The sequence below is a fragment of the Cuculus canorus genome, chromosome 9, assembly GCF_017976375.1.
Source record: "Cuculus canorus isolate bCucCan1 chromosome 9, bCucCan1.pri, whole genome shotgun sequence".
Lineage (NCBI taxonomy): Eukaryota > Metazoa > Chordata > Aves > Cuculiformes > Cuculidae > Cuculus > Cuculus canorus.
In genome coordinates, this window is record NC_071409.1 from 8,461,163 (window position 1) to 8,484,739 (window position 23,577).

The 23,577-nt window shown below is 41.6% G+C and overlaps 2 protein-coding genes across 6 annotated transcripts in view; one reads left to right on the forward strand and one right to left on the reverse strand.

Moving 5' to 3' along the window:
- SPHKAP (SPHK1 interactor, AKAP domain containing) overlaps window positions 1–13,500 on the reverse strand; it is a 75,767-nt gene extending 62,267 nt beyond the window's left edge. For 2 of the 5 annotated variants that reach the window (XM_054074338.1, XM_054074333.1), the window contains exon 1: window positions 12,865–12,958. In XM_054074338.1, the coding sequence (XP_053930313.1) occupies window positions 12,865–12,896 (32 nt within the window). In that variant the 5' untranslated portion in view covers window positions 12,897–12,958. The other 3 variants (XM_054074334.1, XM_054074336.1, XM_054074335.1) reach the window with 3 other exon arrangements.
- DAW1 (dynein assembly factor with WD repeats 1) overlaps window positions 1–23,577 on the forward strand; it is a 312,498-nt gene that overhangs the window by 90,547 nt on the left and 198,374 nt on the right. The window lies entirely within an intron of this gene.

Here is a 23,577-nt window from a genome sequence, read left to right on the forward strand (position 1 = left end):
AACTTCATGTGGAGGATGTTAATTGTGGCTTGATTAGTTTGTTAAGCATTTTTTGGCATCTTGTTAATATCATATAGCCAAACTTCACAGTCGAGCTTCTCAACCGGCTTTTGCCACTGCGGCATGCAGTGTGTTTCTGATTCTGAGCGTTAGAGCAACGAGAGTCAAATACTGACAAAACAGGCTTCAAAGTGTAGCAAATGCAATCAAGTATTTCACCATCTGACGACTTTCCTTAAAGGTTACCTTTTAAAGATCTCAAATCTTCTCTATGAAAGCTTTTCATTAATTACATTCAAGGCAAGCACTAAGTATTTCCAAAAGGAAGAGAAATGTGACAAAGATGTTCGTAACTTAAAACTAAATGTGTCTGTCATGATTTTATTTGAATGGAAAATGCATGTAGCTAATCAAAACTTGTGAGCTGTTCCAGTGTTTTCCTTTTTAGATTGATTATAAATCAAACAGGCTGTAAAAGTGTAATTGAAATGTGGTGTGTACTCAGTATTATGTGCGTGATAGTAAGGTGAACATTGCTTTCATGTTTTGAATGGCATCTTTCTAGTGTTCAGCAGACTTTCTGAAATTCTTTGTACCAGCTCTCCTCAGAAATAATGAACCTGGCTTTGGAAATCTGAGATTAACAAAGGGCTGATTTGTCCCCAGATACTTAAGGGAGAGCTTAAGGGAATATACTACGGTCACAGAATCACTTTCAACTACTTCAAAAAAGGCAAAAGGCAAAGCTGTTAGTGAGAAGAGACTGGTGATACTAGAAAACCAACTTTTGGAACAGAATCTGAATTATGGAACAGCATGAGGTCTTGAGGAAAAGAAGTACGTGTATGACCAGCTGAGAGGCTATAACATCATGCTGTACAGTGTTCTTTATTACAAATCATGAGAACCTAGAATTGGCTTCTGCATAGTGTAGTTAAAAATGCAGTTTTCTGTATTACAGAACTTAATGATTTATTCCAAGTGCCTGAAGACTCCTCAGCCACCACTAAGCCTTCAAACTAATCAGGAAAGCATGACAACCTCTTTTTAATTTTGCTATATTTTTTTTTTTTTTTTTTTTTTTTTTTTTTTTTTTTGGGTGGGAGGCATCTCTGAGATAGAAATCAATCAGAGTAGAGGGAGAAAGAATGGATAAGGTGATCCTGTTATCAGGAATCTGAGTGCCATACAACTACTGAGCTGATGTTCTACCAAGCCTTTTTAAACACAGAGACAGCGCTACTGCAGAATGATCCTTCCTACCACCAACCAACCATCCTAGCCTGTGTGGTCATTAGAATTCATGAAGGTAGTGTATTAAGTGGCATGGTCAGATTTCCCTCATCTTCAACATAGTGCTGGCTTGCACATATTTTGGCAAGCCAGCAAAGATGTTCTGAACTTCTGTTGGTCAGAACAGAAGATCCATGCAGGTATTTTGAACCCACCTGATTGAATTCTTGCCTTCCGCCCACCCCCAACACAACAAAGACTTGGCTGCCGTGAGCAAAGCTGGAAGCTTTTGTAGATATTCTTCCATGGAGAGTCTATCCCTTCTTCCTCAGTTCTCTGAAATAACATTACCCAATTATAAAATCATTTAGACAGCTGTAAAAATTGAGGCAGTTCCTAGTCTACTCATTTCCTTGGACAGTCAGCTTCATGAGCCCATCTATATATTAAAAAAACAGTTGGCCAAAATTACTCTATGTAGTTGTGGTGTTGGTACCTGCTCAACTGAATTTTATTATGGTAAATATTTTGCTTTAACAGTATCTGAAGTACTTTTGTAGAATCATAGAATTATAGAATCACTAGGTTGGAAAAGACCTCTTGAATCATTGAGTTCAACCATTCCTATCAACCACTAAACCATGTCCCTGAGCACTTAATCTACCCGTCTTTTAAATCCCTCCAGGGATGGTGACTCAACCACTTCCCTGGGCAGCCTCTGCCAGTGCCTGATGACCCTTTCTGTGAAAAATTTTTTCCTGATATCCAGTCTGAACATCCCCTGGCAGAGCTTGAGGCCATTCCCCCTTGTCCTCTGTCCCTTGGGAGAAGAGGCCAGCTCCCTCCTCTCCACAACCTCCTTTCAGGTAGCTGTACAGAGCAATAAGATCTCCCCTCAGTCTCCTCTTCTCCAGGCTAAACAACCCCAGCTCTCTCAGCTGCTCCTCACAAGACTTGGTCTCCAGCCCCTCCACCAGCTTCGTTGCTCTTCTCTGGACACACTCCAGAGCCTCAACATCCTTCTTGTGGTGAGGGGCCCAGAACTGAACACAGGATTCGAGGTGTGGTCTCACCAGTGCCGAGTACAGAGGGAGAATAACCTTCCTGGACCTGCTGGTGACCCCATTTCTGATACAAGCCAAGATGCCATTGGCATTTTCAAAAGTATCTATCTAGTAAATGTAATATTTCTTTGTTTTCATTCTGGTTTCCAGCCCTTTTTATTTGAACGAAAGCCAAATCGGTTTAGATTCCTGCTAAATCTTTCAAAACGTTGTTTAGGATACTAATAGTGTTTGGAAATCAATATGGGTTTTTTTACCTTAACTAATGATTCCAGCAAGCTAAAACAGTCTAAAAATAGGTGTCTTCATCTAAAATATTCACATAAGTTCCTTATTCACTTTTATCCAGCATTGTTTCTACCACCACCTGCAGTTATATTTGTAAACTATCTAGTCAAAATGTCAGGGTACACTCTGAAGTTATTTTAATGCCAAAGAATACATTCTGTCATTGCTTATTCACAACAAATCTTAATGTAACATAATTCACATACCTAAAATATTCCTGAACAATTCAGGTTTGTTACTAACATCTCAAAACCATATAAATGCTAAGTTTATATGTCAATAAAGAGCAGTCTGTGATAACTTATAGACAACAAGGCCTTGAACCCACTTGTTTAAAAGAATGGCTTTTTTAAAAGAGCATAACAACATTGTCAGATATGGGAACAAAATTAAGCTGTCTCTAATCACCTTGGCTTCTAATATGATAAAACACGCTTTTGTGTAATTCTGTCAAGACAGTACAAACATTGCCTTTGGTTTAGCTTGCTTGAATTTGTGAAACTTTCTTTCCATGGACTGTAATGTGATTAAGAGAACCAAGTGCTTGGTATAAAGGCAAAATTCTCAATTTTTAACTAGCTTATACAAGCGTAAATAAAGCAGGAAATTTCAGTCCAAGAAATTATGATTGAGTTTTTTCTGGCCACGTGAATCCTTCCTTCTACCCTCTAAAATCTACTGCCTTTGTAACTATGTAAAGGGAACAAAGGACATTATCTCTGAGAGTCTAAAGGTGAATCAGATCACTGAGTTATTAATTTAACTAATCCATTTTTTTGTCTTGGTGGCATGATGTAGATAAACTGCAGAGCTCCTTCAGCCACTGCTTTGCAATAAACTTCACAGTAGCTATGAAACTGTTGTGATAAATAGATTGGAAATGTTTGACTTGGTCCAGCAGAACTACCTGCCCAACCGACTGAGCTCAGGCTAAGCTCTCAGACAACCTTATCATTGTCTGCAGTGTGATTATGTAGATGCTTGCTAAATTCTTATTCTTGCATTTATATCTAAAGACCAGAGTATGAGTAGACACAAATTTCCAGTTTTCCACTCGGAAAGCAACAGGAGATTTTGTTGCAGAGAATCTGGGAAAGATTAGTCTTTGATGCCACTTGCTCTTTTTCATGCTTGGTCTTTGCAGCTAGAAGTGTTTGTGCTAGATGTTAGTTCAGACACAAACAAGTTCACTTGCATCACAGTCTAGGAATGATCCTACAATAACTTCAGTGGAGCTGATCATGTAATTGGATCCCACAATGAACAAAAAGGGTATCTAAATGGACTGTCTGTATCACAACCATTAGTTTGTCCAGGCTGCTTTTAAAAAAAAAGTTACCATGACATTTTATATTTTGTAATGCATCCAGAAGTTCTAAATGACCGTAACTCACAGTAATAAGGAAGCTGAAGGTGCTTCCCTGCTTCAGCAGAGCAGCAGCCACGCTGTTCCCATCAACTTCTTTAAGAACAGAAGTTGCCTCTTGTGTTGTCTGTTTGGGTGAGATTCAACTTTACTCCAATCAGCGCTGCAAAGTATAAGTTCTTTTGATTCAAAGAAACAAAAAAAGGAGGTATGCCCTTAAATCCAAGTTTTGCAGAATTACTGTTGTTTTATTAGTCATGGATCATTGCAACAACATCAGCTGGAGAAAGATGCGGTATAATAGAGAGCTCTAGTTCTGTGCATCCAAAAGCAATCGATGCCAAAGTAAACCTTGTCCAATGGCCTCTTTTTTGTTTGTTTGTTTTTCATTATTGGATTTGGATTATTATTTGTATTTGTATTGTTTCTTTATGGTCCCTCTCTACATTTTCTGTAGTTACCCAATTATTTTTCTAATACGTGATACTTTGAAAGCCATGCCTTCCAAAACAGAAAATATCTGCTGCACTCAGAAGACATGTGCTTACCTATGAATTAATTTTACTTACACAGAATAAAAATCTGCTCCTGATGGTAGTACCCAAAGACATCTCTCACTTATTCTCAGATGCACTATTCTATAATGCAGAGTATTGATTTCCATAAGCTTAGAAATATGATTGTACTTCTAAAAGTATCAAAACTATGTATTTTGTAATTATACTAACCTTTAAATTACATCAAGCAAAACACTGATACAGTTCATATACACTATTTATTTTTAAGAATGTGAATGTGACCATTGGATTTCACTGAACTTATGGCCTATATTGTGCTGAGGATTTAATTTATTGGCAGGTATAACGTGGCTTTTTAACTAAGCTCCTTTACAGCTATGCTATTACTTCTGTATTTTTGCATACTCAAGGAACAATTATTGTTTTCTAGTTGAGGAGAGGGTCCCATTCCAGAATCTGTGTGAGGAAGATGGGTTTTCCAGTTCAATATCACAGAAAATCTTTTCCCTGAGCTGTTCATTTTTATTGGATGTCTACAATGTTACTACACATTTTTCACTGAGAAGGAAGACATTGCCTTGATAACATAAAAGAGGAACAGTCTCTAAGCACGTTGTTGAACTGTAATCCTGCTGATTTGACCTCTTCCCTTTTCAAATTGAAATAGCATAGACAGTTATAAATAAATCTTGGGGGGAAAGGATTCAGACCTAATTTAAACAGAGTTCTGAAAACTAAGAGACACCTTTTCTTTCTCCCTTTAATATTCCGAAGAGCCACTGCATGTAACGAACAGCTCCATTGGTGGTGGAGATGTCCTGTGCCTGGTGTATGAAATTCTGGTAACTGCACAGTCTCACAAGGACTACGTCAGGACAATCTAATTTTTTCATTGCTGAAAGAAAATGCAAGCCCAGTCCTATGGGTCGCTCTAAGTAAACCAATCCTCTGCAGAAGGGAAACTATCGTACCCAAGTAACTTAAGAGCCCTACACAGAGAATCCCCGTAGCTCCCCTTGGCCCGAGGAACACTTACTTTTACAACAGTTCTGCCTATGGGTTGGAGGGTTACGCTAAGACTTTCCGGACTTAACCTCACCCATATGTTCAGTGCTACCACTCCAAAAAGAAAATTAACCTGCATATTAGGAAAAAAAATGAACAGACAAATCTAAGTGGTTACATAGTTGCCAATAGGTAACTAATTCTATAAAATATCACACCCTGTGAGGTTTGGTGTAGCTTTGGGAAAGCCTGCCACTGACATTAAACTGTTACCCAAGCTTAGGCTGCTAAACTGTGCATCTTTCTGTTCAAAAAGCTTTAACTGTAAACCAATGATGTCTTGGTTCAATGAATTCCAGGTTTGCAGCAATTCATATAATAAATCAAAACTTTTCCAGAAAACAAAAGCTCCTGTAATGCTCGGAAGCTGGTTATTGCAAGAGCACGGAGCCAGCTCAGATAAGAGCGTGGAGCGCAGGTTCCAGGCTTAAAAGTGACCGCTTAGGGTTATACAGGACTTGTTGACCAGTTTTGAATTTCACTAGCTGGGAAATGTGCACAGCAGCATCAGGTTCTGTGTTGGAATTCTTTCACAAGTCCTTTTTCTTAAAGCTATAAATTAAATTTAAGTAGGATTTAGAAAGGAAACTTTCTTATGCAGCAGTCAAGAATAATTAGATAGATTAAAAAAATTTTGATGCTACAACCAAGAGAAAACATAGCTTTTATAAAAACACCCTGACTACCTAATGTGTCATGGGCATTTGCAGCAGCCAGATATTTAAAAACAATCAGGCAAGTCTTGAAGTGAAGAAAATTAATGAGGGAAACTAAAGAGATTAATGAAAATAATCCAAGGTTGACAAGACTAAAAAAGAAGGTTTAAAATTCCAAATAAATCCTAGCAATCATAGTATTGCTCTGCACATACTAAATTTGTACTTCTTATTAAAAGAAAAACAGACATATCGAGTGTGACACTTTCCCTTCGTTTTCAGTGAAGCAGGAGGAAGGGAAGGTGTACCCAGTACACGCAATCTGAAGCAGTAGCTAATCCACTGGTAAGCAAAGAGGTTGCTAAAAAATTGGGAAACAACCTCCAGAAGATTCTGGCACAGCTTCTGATATATGTAGAGCATTTCAAAGCACGTTGTCGCTCCTGGTGCCAGGCAGGCTTTCCCTCCCCGTTAACCCCCAGAGAGCACAGCCAGCGCCGGGCAGGAACCTGCACAGCCTGCAGGGAGATTCTGCTGCATTTTATACAGTGAGTTGGTAATGAAAGCGATTGTTTTGATGTAAAAGTTTAGTTTATTTTTCTTCTTCTGAGAGACAAATAAAACTGCCTTTTCTGTTTCTGGGTGAATGCTCAAAGCCACTTGGCTATCAGTGCTTGGGTTCCCGGTCCTTTGAGATTAAAGTAATTAACATAGAGCTGAAGAAGGAGATGGCAAAACCCATCTAACCTAGGAAGTGTCCTTACAGTGATTACTGGAAGGAGCTACAAAATTAACACCACACCAACAAATTATGGACATATCAAACTGCCACTGTCACTTGTCAGGGTTTTTCGAGTCAGTCCTCGTGGAAGGACGTTTTAAGAAGGAGCGGATTGAATGATGAAGGAGGAGGGTTGGTACATCCAGGCAGAACTGCGAACAGAGTGACTGACGCTATTACAGGCACTGCAGTCAGGAAGGGGAGAAGTGATGTACAGGAGTAGAGCAGGAACTGAAGGAGGATATTAATGGATGTTTTCAGGAAAAGAAGTGTGAAGTTCATGTGGGAGGCAAGCGTAGCCTGATGAAAGAATTCAAACAGATGAGATTGGTGAAATAAAAGAAGGGGAGATGCAAGTCTGGAAATGAGCAACAGGGTTTTGTCACTGTAGTGGGCACTGAATTAATGAAATAAACCATGGAAATGATATAGTTAATTCCTTTATGATTTCTGCAAGTCTCCCTCCTCACGTCACCTACAGTCCCACTCCTCAAGGGATCAGATTCCTTGTCCACAGACTTACAGCTTTTGACAATTTAAGTTCCTTCTGGAACTTTTAGCTGAATTTTTTCTCCCCTGACCTTGCTGAAGGAAAACTTACCTGAGAATTATTGCCTATGTTTGACCACACAGGTTAGCCAGGTTTAAAGCAGTTCCCCATGAAAACAGGATGCAACACATCACTTCAAGAACTCACAACACTGACAATCCAACCAACATTCTTAGAAGGTAGTGAATATCCATCTGCTAACTTGTAAATGAAAAGTATACCCAGAAAATACTAAATGGATTCCTCTGGTAGGACTGCAGTACTGGTTCTGCATGAGTGCAGAAAACCAAATTTCATCCTCATACATGACATCAGCTACTTTTCTAATGCATGCAGTTGTCTTGATAAACTAATTAGAAGTTTCTAATTAAACTTCTGACACTACACTCTTGTTTGAGGGGTTTCTTCATTTCCCTTCACTTGTTTAAACACTATTTAAATTGCATTTGTTTCTTTTACTCTCAGAGGTGGAAAAATACGGAGAACAGATCTGTAAGAGATGTGGTCACTCTCACCAAATACAAAGCATTTGCTTATTTCATTTGACAATTCTTCAAACTAAATTCTTAGTACTGATTCCCCATGGTTTATGCGCTGTTGTTCTATGGTTCGGATTTCTCTTTGTTGGAGTTCTTTTTTAATTCTTTAAAGATTTCTTCAAAGAAACTTTTATCTCTGTCTTAGTCTCATGACTGCTGAACTTCGTAATTTGGGTCTTTGCCTGCAATTTTGTCTCCTTAAAGGATCAAAGTTTTATTTCACTCATTCCTAAAAGCATCTTAGCACAAAGCTGCCAAATCCATTTTCTCTGTCGTACAAGATCTATGCTGCTTTGCTGGACCATAAGAGCAGCCGTCAGCTGAAGTCTGCGACATTAGTGTTACTGTGTGAGTTACCAGTGGCGATGGGTATGTGCCACGTGCCTACTGTCTCTACGAAAGGTCTGATACAGCTGCAGCTTTTGGATATCTTCTTAACTTTGAATGTCTTAATTTACCTCTTTGCTGCCGTGGTCAGCCCTAGCATATTCATCAAATCTAAGAAATGCTTTCCAGCACGACCCCATAAAACTATAAAGGCTTTTCTTAGCCATTCTCTGGGCCCTGTGTATCCAAGTTTTCTGCCATGCCAGGATTTACTGAGATATAGCAAAGATATTTCATTTTGTGTTGACAATACAGAACTTTTTGTACTACATGGAAAGCAGGTTTCTCAGAAACACAGACATGCTTTAGGCTTGTCTTTTCACTGTTTGAAATATAAACCCTGCCACTTCTCATCTGTGTTGTGTGGATATGATCTTAACTCCTTTGAATTAGTCTTCAGTCTAATGTTGCTTCTAAGCGCCAGTGTTGCTTCTAATTTCAAATCGAAGAACGCTTATTATCCCTCAAGTATTCACACAAAATGTGTGTTGAAAGCATGTGCCAGTCCAAAAGATGTGTCTGAAGACTATTATTTGTCAGCTAAGACTACTTTCAGATATACAGGGTTGGCCAGAAATTGCATATATGTATACATTTATTTTCATAAACTTGAGCAGAGAAACTGCAGTTTTACTGAAAGGAGCGGTTGTATCTCCTTACGCAGCTGTGCAACCGTATCGCAAATAGTCACTGGCTTGCACATGGGACAGAAGCACATAAGCTCCTGGTTTATTGGTAAAAAAATCAAGTATTTCTCTTCCTACCTCTTACCTGAAAAGGTAAAGTGCAAGCTGGTATGTTTAGCGGCTTAAGGTGGTTTTGTTTCTCCACGATAAAAACCCAACAAATCATTATAGACCCGAGTTCCAGCTTCCCAGCTGCAATGTGCACTAAAAGTGCCTTTTAGCTGCTTGAAATAAAAGTGACAGCTACCAGTTCTGTGCAGTTCTCTGCAGCTGCTCATCCGATCCCCAGGGTAAGCATTCACTGTAAGAAGCTACTGCCAGAAACGTGAATTTATCAGTGGGTGCCCAAAGGCCACTACCCTGCTCTGCTCTGCTCCACAGTGGATGCGGGCATCCAGATCCAGGGTTTATGATTTTGCCTTCAGATCTAAAAAGCAAAGCATGGGAAGGTATTGAGCAGGAATTAACATGCATCCTGAGTTTATGCTGAACTCAGGTAGTGAGCGTAGTGCGTGATGAGTTGGCAAGGTCAGCAAAGCTGCAGCCCTGGTTTAGGAAGCTGGGTGTAGGTCAATAAGATCAGGCGTGAACAGCCACAGAAAAAAGCCAATGCCCAAAGCGATCCTGTAGGGAAGATGCAAAATACTGTTTGATTTATAACACTTTGACAGTGAAAACTTTCTTTGGTAAGATCTGTAAAGCTAACTCCTAAACGCTAACATCATCCATTGTTTGCATTTCTTAAGAGCTGCTGTAACTAAGTTCCTAGTAAAAGCTGTCTAAAGATCTTATAGCGGGCATGATGAGCTGAAGGTGTATGAGGACAAGTTGTCTGTCCCATGGTTTTCCAGGTGTGCTTTTTTCCCCCCAAGGTTTCCTGTTGAAGACAGGAATAGCCTGAATAAATTAGCCACTGTTCTGGTCACCTTCATTCCCAGAGTCCTCTGACCCTTATTCACAAAAAGTATGGAGCTCACATAGTTGTTCAGCAAATAAAGGGTTACCTTGATTAACAAACAACAAGCAGCTGTAACATACCAGCTGCAGGACATGAAGAAGATGAAAAGGTGACCTAGGCCTTGGTTCGAGGAAGTCTGACTTGGTTAAGCTGCAGGAAGGAAAATCTCTTGCTCTTCAGGAAGAAAAAAAGGTATGTTGCTCACAGGAGCACAAAAGTGTTGGGCTTGCTACAGAGACGGATGATGTTTTCTGGGTAATAGGCCTAGCTGGGGTGAAGAGATGACTGGATGGCAGAGCTCTGGAGTGAAGTAGGACTGGTTTCCTCAGGGTTATACAGCAATGAAAAGCCTAGCAACGATTATGTGGTTGTATGCCTATGAGGAGGTAAATGTGCAACAGTGAAAGCAAGACCATAAGCAAAGAGAGCATCAGTTTGTCTAAGTGTTAATAGCTTTAAGACTGTCTCTTTAGAATGTCTGTTTTATCCTGACCGAGGTTAGTGGTCCAGACTGCATTCTACCCATTTTTTCTTATAGAGTGTGAAATATAGGATCAGATAACCTAATAGAAGTTTCCTTGGCTTTAAACTCTGCGTTCCTCTCATTGTCATGTTGTGGCCTCTTATAAAACACTGAGGTTTGTATAATCATCTTGGTAGTCAGTGTGTAAAAAAATGCATTTAAAAAATACTAGTCAGGATTTAAAAAAATCTAGATCCTGCTCATTTCATTCTGAAATGCCAAGAGAAAAATTGTGATGGGCTTTTCTAGATCGGGCACTTCAGATCAAAGTACAAAAGCATCATTAAGCTTTGGCCAGTAGATGTTTCTCATATGAAACAGTCAGTCCCCTTTGAGGCTTTGCTTTAAAGCTTTTTGTTTCCTTCAAGTAAATAAAAGCAATTTTTCCTGCACGTAATTATCACCTGCTTAAGTGTCGTTGTCCATCCCTCCCCAAACCAGAGGATTCAGGTCGTTATGTATCATAAAATCATAGAATGGTTTGGGTCAGAAGGGACCTTAAAACCCACCCAATTCCACTCCCCTGCCATGGGCAGGGACACCTCTCACTGGATCAGGCTGCTCAAAGCCCCATCCAGCCTGGCCTTGAACACCTCCAGGGATGGGGCAGCCCTGGGCAACCTGGGTCAGTGCCTCTTCCTAAGACCTCATCTAAACCTGCCCTCCTCCAGGTTAAACCCACTGCCCCTCATCCTATAACCGCACTCCCTCCCGCTTCATTACCTTTCTCTTAAGGCTGTGCTTTCTCTGAACTCTGATTTCCATCACTTTTACCACTCAGCTGTCATTGAGACGCTGCATTGGAGGCAACTAAAACAAAACAAATTGTAATAATTTGCAATACACGCATTTTCCCTCTGAGGGCCTGGATCATACTTAAACGGTACAATTTCTATAATACTTTTGTCTGCCTGCTGTCATCAAAACGCAATTTACTTGATTGTTGAAAATGATGCTTAACCACATTTTGCATCTCTCTAGGCTGCAGCAATTTCAGTTTTGAGGGAAGTTTTGCTCTAATCCGCTGTTCATAAGCGCTATAAATGTTTGGAGGCCCTGGGATAATATAAGTCCGGTGCTTTTTAGGTTTCCTTTCCCTGTGAAAGAATCCGGTTTACTAGGTACTCTACATGCGAAGTGATTCAAGCACAGGTATTTCATTAAGCACTAATTAGCTTGCTGACTCTCTTAAGATATGAAAAGCAGCTCTTAGAGCAAAATGAGATGAAAAAGAAAAAAATTAGTTTTTTCGTTATTTTAAGAGAATCTATTTATTTTTTCGTTATTTGAAGAGAAGCAGGAGCGAAGCCACAGCTGCTGACCGGGAGCAGCGCATCCCCCGCCGCTCAGCAGCCCCCAGGGATCCGCCGTGCCCGTTCCCGTCCCCCCGCCTTCCTCGGGATGGCCCCGGGGCTGGGAGGCACCGATTCCCGGCACCGAGCTCCCCCGGCGGCTCCCGGTGCGCGCCGGGCGGGTAGCGGCGCTCCTTTACCGGGCGGGGACCGGGGGCAGCCGCAGCCGCTCCTTACGGGGGAGCAGCAGCGATGCTCCTGACCGGGGGGACCCACGGGCACCCGCAGCCGCTCCTTACCCGGGGGAGCAGCGCGGTTCCTTACCGCACAGGGACCGGCGACGCTCGTTACGCACCGGGCGGGGGACTCGCAGGCGCCCAGCGCCGATGCTCACCGGGCGGGGACGGCGGTACCCGGAGCCGCTTCTCTCCGAGCGGGGACCGGCGGCAGCCGCTCCTTAGCGGGCACCGGGCAGGGCGATGCGGGCGGGCAGCACCGACCCCCGGGGCCGGCAGGGGGATGCGGGGCATCCGCCGCTCCTTAGCGGGTACCGGGCAGGGCGATGCGGGGCACCCGCACCCACCGCTCTTTGCAGGGCGATGCGGGGCACCCGCACCCACCGCTCTTTGCAGGGCGATGCGGGACACCCGCCGCTCCCGCAGGGGGATGCGGAGCACCGGCACCCCCCGCTCTTTGCAGGGGGATGCGGAGCACCCGCACGCATCGCTCCTTACCGGGCGGGCAGGGGGATGCCGGGCGCTCGCACCCGTAGCTCCGCGGGCGGGCAGGATGATGCGGGTCACCCGCCGCTCCTTACCGGGCAGCAGCGACCCCGGGGCGCCCGGCGCGGCTCCTCACCGGGCAGGCAGGCGGTGCGGGTCTCGCAGCGCGCAGGCAGGGGGACCCGCGGGCGGGACCGGCGGCGCGGGCGGCGCACGGGGAGGGGCGCGGTCCCTACCTGGGGGCGGCGGGCGGGGGGCGGCCGGGCATAGCGGCGCGGGGACCGGCGCTCCGGCGGTGTCCGGGGCAGCCAGAGCGCTGCGGCACCTCCCGCCCTGCCCTCGGCATCACTCCGCCCCCGCCCGCCCCCGGCCCTCCCTCACGCCGCTGGGCACCGGGCACCGCCGCCTCCCGCCGTTCCCCCCCCCCCGCCCGTCCCGGGACCCCTCGCACCTGCCCGGCCGGGACATGCTCGGGGCTGTTCCCGCTCCGCGGCGCCTGAACGAGCTGCTGGTGTCGTGCTCCGTTGGTGCTGTGGGAACTGGGACGTGACAACGAGGGGTTGGGTGACACCGGCAGGAGACGGGCTGGTTCCTCGTTAGGAATGTCACGATGTTCTTAGAGCCCCATCCCCGAAGACCGTGTGAGCGAAGTGACGGGGTTCATTCTTCCCGTCTCAGATGCGAGAGCGGAGAATTTAGGAAAGGAACCTACTTAGTTAGCTACACCTCTGTCTTGTTTTGAGCTTCTTTTATGTCCTTACTTCCAGCACTCTTGTTGTTTTGCCGTCTTTCTTCAGTAGAACGCTGAACGTCTCGTTGCTTGGCTTCGTCCTGTTTGTGCGCCCGTGGCTGGGAGTGTGTGCAGTACAAATTAATAAGAATTGGTCTCTAGTCATGGAGAGAGAGCTGAGATTAAAAGCATCTGAGTCACAGGTAACGCAGGGTGCAAACTTAAATTATTGGGGAACCCTGAGGTGTACACAAAGCCTTATGGGTTCAGTAGGAATCTTTTGGCTCAGATGTGAAACCTGCAGGGCTGGAGACGACTGTCACTATCTTGTAGCTGCTGGCAGGACACCCCTTTGCTGAGACTTGTTTTCAATACATTTATGATCTAAGTGGGAGCCCAAAGTCCGCTCTGCTCAATTAAGTGAGAAGTATTTTCCTTTTGTTAGTTAGGTAGCAAACACTGTGCTCAACAGAGGAATTCAGCAGTAAAACCATGGCAAGACCTTCTATGTAAGTTGTACTTATAAATCATCCTAGAATGGTTTGGGTCTGAAGGGACCTCAAAGCCCACCTAGTTCCATCCCCCTGCCATGGGCAGGGACACCTCCCACTGGATCAGGATGTTCAAAGCCCCATCCAACCTGGCCTTGAACACCTTCAGGGGCGGAAGGTCCATGACTTCCCTGGGCAACCTTTGCCAGTGTCTCAACACCCTCACAGTTAAACAGTTTTTCCTAATATCTAATCTTAATCTCCCCTCTTTCAGATCAAAACCATTCCCCCTTGTCTTATCCCTGCACTCCCTGATAAAGATTCCCTCTGGAAACCTGCCTGATGTATGGTGAACCCTGGTCTTTACTGTGTGTTCAGATATTTCCTGAGTAAATTAAAAAATAAAGAGGAAGGGTAGGTGGCAGGTAGAGAATCCACACTTTAGCAACCATTTTTTTTTCTTCTGCAATAAAATTTAAGTATTTCTGTCCTTTAAATGCATCATTCCATTGTCTTTTCTACGCCTTGCTATTCCCTTTAGTTGATGCAACATCATGAAGTCATAAAGTTTAGTGAGTTTTGGAAGAGCCTGGGGCATATGGGGGAATTACTTTATATTAAATCAGGTTTTGTTCTCTGTTGCAGTTTACAGTGCAGAAATTTCTTAAACTGACTTTGCAGCCAGAGGCGCGGTATCATTTGACTACTGAACCAACATTTTTCATTGTTAAGAAAGGCTACTTGAAGAATTTGGTTTTGGTGACTTTTGCATAACCAAGAGGAGAAAGTTTCCGATATAATAGGTATATTTGAAATACCTATTAAGACTTTGTGCTAAGGTTATGGATTATCCCTGCTGTTATAGCAGTCATCTGTCAGCTTGTAAAGCGACAAATGGGATATGGCAGGGCTGATAGCTGTATAGTGGTAGTTAAGGGCAAATTGGAGTAAAAGAAATGGGAAGTGTTGGGTTTTAAATGGAAAATGAAGAAGTTGAGAATCTAAGCCCCTTATGGAGGAGCGGTTGAAATATGCTGGCCTGAAGCTAGCCCATCTAACAGCATCGAGACCTGATAAATCTTTCTAGGCTGCTCTGAGTGAGGAGAAAGCCCTGAAGTCGAGCGCCAGACAAACCAGAGATTTTACCTGCTTAAATGTGCTGAAACTGTTTGTCTGCATGAAATGTTACAGCTCTGTTTAGTACTTGAACATCAGCACCTCTGACATGACTCCCTTGGCTGTGCGCTGTACCTTTTTTGTGCTTCTCAAATGTTCTTGCACCTCTTCATTCTTGGAAGCAGGATGCATGCAGTGCTTTTTGCTCCTCCTCAGTTCCTATTGTCCATGTTCTAAGTTATGGGGTCACCCAGACTCCCAGGTCTGTTGTGTCCCTCAACGCTATTGACTCTCTTTCTCATCAGCTCTTCCCTAACAGACACCATTGCCCTACCCACGTAGTGTTTAATATTTTCTCTTGGCTTCCGCTTGATCAGTTCCTTTAATTTCAACTGTCCTCTTTAAGTCATTTTATGTCACTTTGCATTAGATCTCCAGTTTTGTATTTTAAGTGTCCTATTTTCTCTTCCTTTTTATGGCATTCCCTTTCTAATAAATTCAGTTCTGTCTCTGCAAACGTCTTATCTTTTGCATATTCTTCATCATTCGGTAGCTTGTTTGCTCCTCCTTCTCTGTCATTCTTATTCTTCTGCCACTGTTCAAACATTTCTTCTGCCCCAGATGTTTACTGTTGCTTCGAGTTGAGCCCATACAAGACACTACCTACCTTTATCTTAGGCTGCAGTTAAGCTACTAGTTAGAGCTGGTCAAGGCCTGTTTGCTGGTCTTGTCTAAACTCCCTTAGTTTGTAAAGCAGCGTGCCCTCATCCAGACTGTTTGTTGTTTGACGCTAACCGTTAGGGACTGCCACTGATACAGGGCTGGGCGAGACTGTTGACACACATAGACACAGTGCAGGCACAGACCCCCCCTTGCATGGCTGGCTGTTGCAGGTATTAATATGCTCAAATTTCTTATCTTACCTCTTTGATGCCTTCCCTTGGACACATCCTGAGCATCACAGCCTCTCTCCATTCTGTGTATCCCTCATTTAGTTTCATGTGTTTATGTACTGAAGTTACTTAAACTTCAGCACCACCAAGGTTAAGGCGGTTAATGTTAACTTACCCCTGTGATATTATCTACGAAGAAAATAAGTATCTTGGAGAAGGGATTCAGGTACTAATTGCCTACAGATGTTCTGTTTGATTGTCTCACACCATCTCCCATCCTGAAGTCTTCTGATACTTTCCTTTTCTCTAGGAACATGCAATTCTTTACTCTGTGTATCTTTTCTGTTTTCTCCCTTCTTTTACTTTCATTCTCTTTACTCTTTTACATTTTTCTTAACTCCTTTTACTTTTGCCCTCAACTATTCTGCTCTAAGTCCTTTAACTTCATCAGGAATGGTTTTCACATTCCTGTTTCTAGGTTTCAGAACAGCTTGCTCGGTATCGTTCAGATGCTTTCCTTCTGTTCTGAAGGAAAAGGACAGAGAGACCTTCAGCTAGGGAAAACTGACAGTTCAGAGAAAGGAAATGACCATTTTCTGTTGGTGATGCTTGCATTCCAAAAGCTTATAACAGGTTTTCCACTCTGTAATTTCAGATTGTCTGCTCTTGTGAGCTGTCAGGGGGAAAAGACCTGTTTCAGAAAGAGAGGAGAGGTTTTTCCCTTTGTTAGAAGTGAGGATATTTGTTATTCAGTCTCACCTTTGCATTTGGGTTTGTTCCCTGATGTGATATGGCTCTGAACCATCATTTTTCAGTCGTAGACACTGCCACTCATCTGTCCCTTATTCCAGCAGACAGAACTGAGACTATATATGCATGGTGGTTCTTGCTTTGATTTTTATCACAACCTTGTAGTTGACGTGAAGCCCTCCGATTCTCATCTTGTAACTTGATTCCTTTTCTCTTCCTTTTTTTTTCTTTTTGTTTTCTTTTTGCATTAGTTACTCTTTATTGTCTTGCCCCATCATCCTGCAAAAACTCCACAAACCTGTCTTGCACAGACATGGGCTGTTCTGTTGCTTTTTCTCACTGTTTCAGAGCCCCTCTTTGAGCCAGCCATTGTAACTTGATTTTTCACAATCTACCAGAAACTTCATTTCAGGTAGCTGGCTCTCCACTGAAAGCTCATAGTCTGTTTTTCTGAGAGAAATAAGCAAGTATCACTTTGTGCCATTGTTCTTGTTCCTTGACGATGTTGGCACGTAGCCTAAAAACCCCTATTCTTTTTCCTGGAACCTGACTTGACAGATGAGGACTGATTACTGTCAGGCAGTGACTTATTTCAGAGCTGTCACCAGGAGTGTGTTTTTTCCCCTCAGCTTTTAGATATGAATTGGCAACAGGAAGAGAATACTGTGGCAGTTTAGTTAGCTCAGCTCAGTCTGTCTTTTACATGTCAGCCTAGGACACTGTTCCCGTAACAGATAACAGAAAATTGTGGTGAGAGAATACAGGATCCTTATATTTTAAGGACACGGACTATTCCAGTTGTTTGCCTTAAGCTTTTGCTGGTGAAGACTTTTATAAAAAAACAAGGGGCTACTTAGAAATGGTTACTCAGCCCTTCTGTTGGGAAGATGGGCAGAACAAGAGTAAACTGCTGCAGAGTTGTTTGGGATGACAGAAACTGAGTTGATAGTACCAAATAGAGCTGACTGTCCCATGAGAAAAATATGTAAATTGTTCCTGAGAAGGCAGAGGGAGCCAAACTTACACCAAGACTTCAATTTGGCTTCAGCCATTCTTGGAGATATACAAAATCCCTCTGGACATGGTCCTGGACAACCTGCTGTAGCTGACTGTGCTGGGCAGGAGGGTTGCACTGAGTGATCTCAAAGTTCCTTCCAACCTTTGCGATTCTGTGGTTTTGTGGCTTTGAAGTTTTGTTCACTTGGAGTTCAAAAAAACTGTCCCTGGAAACTGTGCTTATGTGTGAGTTGGTTTGTCCCAGGAAATCTATCGAGTATACGCTGGCTCTGTAACTGGATGGTATTTACAGGAACAGACCAATGTTATAGGGCACATGGGAAAACTGTATTTTGCTTTTCACTTCCTTTTGCTTGTCCTATGAGCTGCTTATTATAAAACTCCCCTGATGAGAAATATGGAGGTAGAACGCTTAGTATGATGGTGTGCGTTTACAAAAGCAGGATTAAAAAAGCTCTCAGCATTTTAGCATTTTCCAGACAGAGACATAATATTTCCAGAATAAATGTGATATTATCAAATCTCTAGTACAGGGACAATCTCTTTTACATAGTAAACAACTTAATCCAGTTAGAACAACCTGGTCCTTATCCTGATAGAAGTCTTCAGGCAAAGAGTTAAGGAAATGATATTCTTGGTGCACTTCTGCTTATCCTCTTTCTCCATGTTTGCTGTGCAACTGGTGTGTGCATACAGGTTGGTGCCTGGATAGATATGTAGCTAATCCTTTACAATTAAAGTAACTCCCTTTCTCAATGAATGTAAAAGGGATGCAGTGTGGCTTTTGTGCAGTTATTGTACATATTTTGAAAAACAGAGATCATCTATCATGGTTTATGTTTGTCTATTATAAGTTTGTTTACTGAAAATGATATTACACTTCGCTGTATTACTGTGCAGTTGATTATCATTCGTTAGCTCATGTACTATCAGGTTATTGATAAGGCTCAAAAATTTTCTTTATGCAGTTGCTCAATACATTGGTTGAGTTCTGACATTGCAGACCGACATGCATCTTTTATCCAAAATATTGCATGTGTTTTGCTTTCCTTTGTTAGGTAGGTAACTTTAACATGTTAAAAGGTTTTGGGCCAAAAGCTTCTTGCCCAATACATTTTTTTTTTTTTTATAGTTTTCGTGATGTTTTTACCAAATCTTTTTCTGTCAGTTGAAGTCCTTTGCCCTTTGAGGTTGGTATTTGGGCTGTGATTAAATCACCCTTAGTTAACAAGCCAGTGTTGAAGAGGTGTTATAATGTGTTGCAACAAATAAGTACCATGACTTATTTTAATTTATATTAGAACAGATCTAGCTTACAATGTTCTCACTGCCAATGGCCAGAAGCTTGAGAGAAAGATGATCTGATAAAGATACCCGTTGGATATAGTCAAAAGAAAATCATTGGTGTCATTTGCCACTTAGCTGCAGCCTGCATGACGTGGGTCCCCATTAAATACAGATCATTACCAGAGAGCGTGGGTGGTGGGTGTATTCATTTTTCATCTAGAGACATATAAGTAACTACAAAAAGATTTTTTTTTCTACCATAACCTCAATACTTCTGAGTTAATATGCAAATTTAAATATTAAACCTACTCAATCTGTCTGTCTGTCTGTCTCCAACTCCCAAACTGACACTGTATTTTTCAGCCCACCTACGTTCCCTGTAAAGGTAGGGTGTAAAAGAAGGAAATAGAAAGTTTTATTGATTTATCTTCCAAAATTTAAATAGTAATAAGTTGTTCTGTGATTTTTGAAATTCTGAATGATTTGTTGTCAGTCTCATTCCAGTAAACTAGAGAGCTCCAGCAGTTGAGTGTTTCAGCCGATCTCACCTGTATTTTTCCACGGGGAAAGAAGCTGGTGTTTGCAACAAACTCCAACTATGCCATTTAGTTCCTCTTAGGTCAAAATTAATGCACTCACTTTTATTCAGAATTGGGCTAGAGACTGCTGGCAATAACCAGCTGGTAGGCAATGAGCCATCGTCTGTAGCATTAACTGAAATCTTTTAGGCATCTAAAGGTGATGGTACAGATAAAGTAGACAGAAGGAAATACATTCTTTGAGTTCATCTATGCTGTCTTGGCTGTTTGGATCAAGGTGAAAAAATGCTTTTGGCTTCCCCCTATTCCCCGAGTCTCTAAACTTAATGTTGTGTGAGCTGTGAGAATATATTGTACAGCTGCTGTGTGCTTGCTCTTCTCCCTTCCTACCACCGCAGTGGTCCTTCAGAGTGCTGGTATTTGCTTAAAAGACTGTGACTATATGGGTCAGCTTTGTTTTGAGAACACATATAGAATTTTTAAATTCTTCTGAATAATTATTGAAAATGGGATCTGTTCTTCTGAGTCTTCCTGAAAAATCACTGGAAGTTTTCATTACTCTAAGGTAATTTTGGAAGTTTTGTCTTAATTCTAGCTGCAGTCTTCCAACCGAATGTTTCCCTCAGGCTTCACATTTTTCACTGTTCTCTTGGGTGAAGTTTTCATGTACCGGGAGCAGTTAGTTTTTAAATAGGAATTATTTTTTGTATGTCCCTAGAAGAAGTCAAACCAAAAGACATACTAAAAAGGGCTCGTAGGAGCTATAAATAAGATCCATCCATTTATCCTCCTGTGGATGGGCAAGCAGAAAACAAGAAAAACTGAAACAGGCCAGAAAAAGAGGTTGGAAAAGGGAATTCAAAGACCAATGCAAATGATAATGCAGAAAGTCTGATTTGATGAGATTCTCTGTAGCTATAGTGTTCTGTGCTTTCTGCAATGGCTCTTGAGGCATTAAAATCACGTAGGTGGTGAGAAAATACAAGTAAAATGTGGAGGAAAAAGATTTACCTTTTTGGTAGATTCTTCATGTAAGAATACGCTGACTGCTGTGCATTAATTTTCTGGTTGGATTATATATTCATGAGATGCAATGCAGGAAATTGCTTATGCAATCTATCTGAATGAATGAGAGGATATACTGACAATGAAATGTGGGTGTATGAAAAAAGCAGGGCAGCTACTACCAGTAAAAAAACCAGTTCTTGACTGCATGCTATCCTTCAATCCCATTTTGGATATCTCTGGCTGAATTCTTTAAGACATTGACCTTTCCTGGTTTTGATACTTTCTGCTGCTGAATTACTATGTACAGTTGTTTGAAGAGCTGCAGGAGGGAAGATTGTAAATAGGTGCCTACAGTCATGTGCAAAATCCTATGGAGTTAAAAGTTTGTTTCAAAATGACTGTGAAATCAATTCGCATCACCATAGTAGCTAATGTTTTTTTCCCAAATCATAAATACCAGTTGTTAAACTGAAACGCCGCTGTAACAGGTACAGTTGAGCCACAGGCATGAAAGCCTCTCTACACAGCCCATTTAATGCAGTTCAGACCTATCTTGTTTTCTGAGGAAATTTAAATAACACAGTCCCTGCACCAATAATCCTCTGTATTTTCTCAGGAAGCTTGTTAAATTGCCGGTTACAGGATAACATATTTGGGATACCCATGAGAACTAGGATCGTATCGGAGCCTAATGATGCAAAAAGTTAAGCAACTTTTAAAGGAAAATTTACTTACAGAGCAACCTAGGAATAAGTTAGATGTACAACTTTAACAGTAAGGCACAGTTTAGGAAGGTTTCAAGAAGGCAAAAGCAATTTCATTTATAGCTCTGAACACAGACAGAAGGAGTTTTGGGGAGAAGTGGGGAAGCATTCAGAGCTTCAGTCCTGAAATAATTTTGTTTTATGAGGAAAAATCAGAATTACGATCTCATTACTGCATGTGAAGGCAGGCATTGGAAGGCATTTAATTTCACAAATATGTGCTTTTTAATATATGTTTTTTGACTTCTGTTGGTGCATTTGCACTTCAGCGTTTAAATTACTTGCATTTTGATGTAGGAAACAGTAATAAAAATGAAAGAATGCACATGTACTTCTGACTTCTAATTGCAAAGCACAGCATTAACTGGAGCCGGAGAGATGCTTAATTTAAAAACTTAATTTAAGACTCATCTAGGGAGTAATATATTTAAGAAATAAGTGATTGATTCATGTGGACACTCAACAGAACTTCACTGGAATTGGATGAATTGCTTATGGAAGAGGAATGGGAACATGCAGTTTTTGGCAAAAAGGAAGGCAGGGATGTGGAGGGAAGTGGTAAATCGTGATTTTTGTCTGCAGAAAGTTTTGGACTGAAATAAATTCAGAGTGCTTTTAGAATGTTAGCTTCAATTGTTTGACAGAAGTCTTGATCACGTTGTATATAGTGGATTTGTGGAGGACTGCCCATGGCAGGCGGGTTGGAACTACATGCTCTTTAAAGTCCCTTCCAACCCAAACTATTCTATGGCAAAGAAAATAAGATGCACGACAGGACAAAATCAGATTTCTGGCCTGGCTTGGAATTCCCAGAGACGAGTAGATCTGTGTAGAAATCCTTTCAAGAAATTCTAGCTATTGATAATCAAGATCTATGCAATTTTTAATCAGACTCCATCAGGTGGTGGGGTTTTGTTGTTGCAGGGTTTGGTTTTGTTTAGGGGAGGTGGGAGGGTGGGGTATACTTGATATTTTTAAAGCTTTCTGTGGTTACCGGTCTCCTGAGCAGAGCGTGAATAACATCACAGGCTGAGACTGTGCTTGCTGTACCGCTTGCCTTTAGAGAAGGCAGTACGTCTGATTCGCACTATACAGCTACTGCTTTTATACCCTTTTAGCACTTGTGCTGTCTTTGAAAATTAGATTGATCTGTCAGTAAGTGGTAGTCTCTAGAGACTCGTCACCAGAGTCGCCATGTCATTAAACTTAATCAGGCCACATTAATTCAGTGACAATAAAGATGTGTGTTAAGGTAAGAATAAGCTTTCAGTCTGAAAGAATGCAGACTGGTTTAAGGAGCTATAGATAATGGGAAGATCATTATTAAGAAGTTTATTCTTGCGTGTTGATATTCTGATGCTGAAAGCACATACCAATATGACAAAGGGTCTGACAAAGATGCAAATATTTTATTATACTAATGTAAGGATTAGATTTCATGATGTCTGTCACTAACCTTTCAGTTTTCCCAAGATGAACCATATAAGCAAGGCATAGTTATTTGTTTTATTTTGGAATTGAAGGTTTAGTTTATTTTTTTTTTAAAAAAAGGACTTTAATTAGTAAGTGTTATCTTTGAAATGAAAATATTGTATCTATGGAAAAGTGTTTTACAGAATTAAGAGAAATCAAGATCACAAGTGATGATAGAATGAATGTGTAAAAATATCTGTCATGAACATCTCATTTTAAGTCTATTAAAGTCAGGAAGAGGTTTTGTTATTCCTTAAGAATTAGTTTAAATTTAAAATGTTGCAGTGTTGCTACTTACTGAAGTTTGCAACAAGTTACTGCATAATTCATTTGAAAATGGTGACAACTTAAAATTTAAAACCCATTGCAAAAGTCCAGGTTACTCCAGTTTTAACGGCTGGGAACAAATGTGTGTGGATCCTGTACAAACCCACGGAATTCTACCACACTTACATTTTGCATTGAGTATTCATTACATGTAGCTTTGGCTTTTACTGACGTGCCTGATGACTTTTCCTACATTTCCTGTATTACATTTTCAATGGGTAAGATTTTTCAAAAGCAGACAGTATTATCCTACTCTCCACAGTGACTGTCTCACTGCCCCAGTGGGATTTTTTTGGAGTGCAGCTGGCAGTCAGTAATTGATAATTCAGTAATCTTAAAAACTGTCTCATCTTTCATTTTCTCCACAAATTTTTCTTTGCCCTTCTGTCCTATTTGTTCTCCTGATCATCTAAAAGCATGAAAAATACAGTGCCAGCTCTACTGCATTTTGCAGAGTGAAGGTGGACTTTAGTTATAACCTTCAAAATTGGAATTGCCAATTGATTTGCAATCTGGAAAATGCTTTTTTTCTATGCAAGCTATTTCATAGGCGC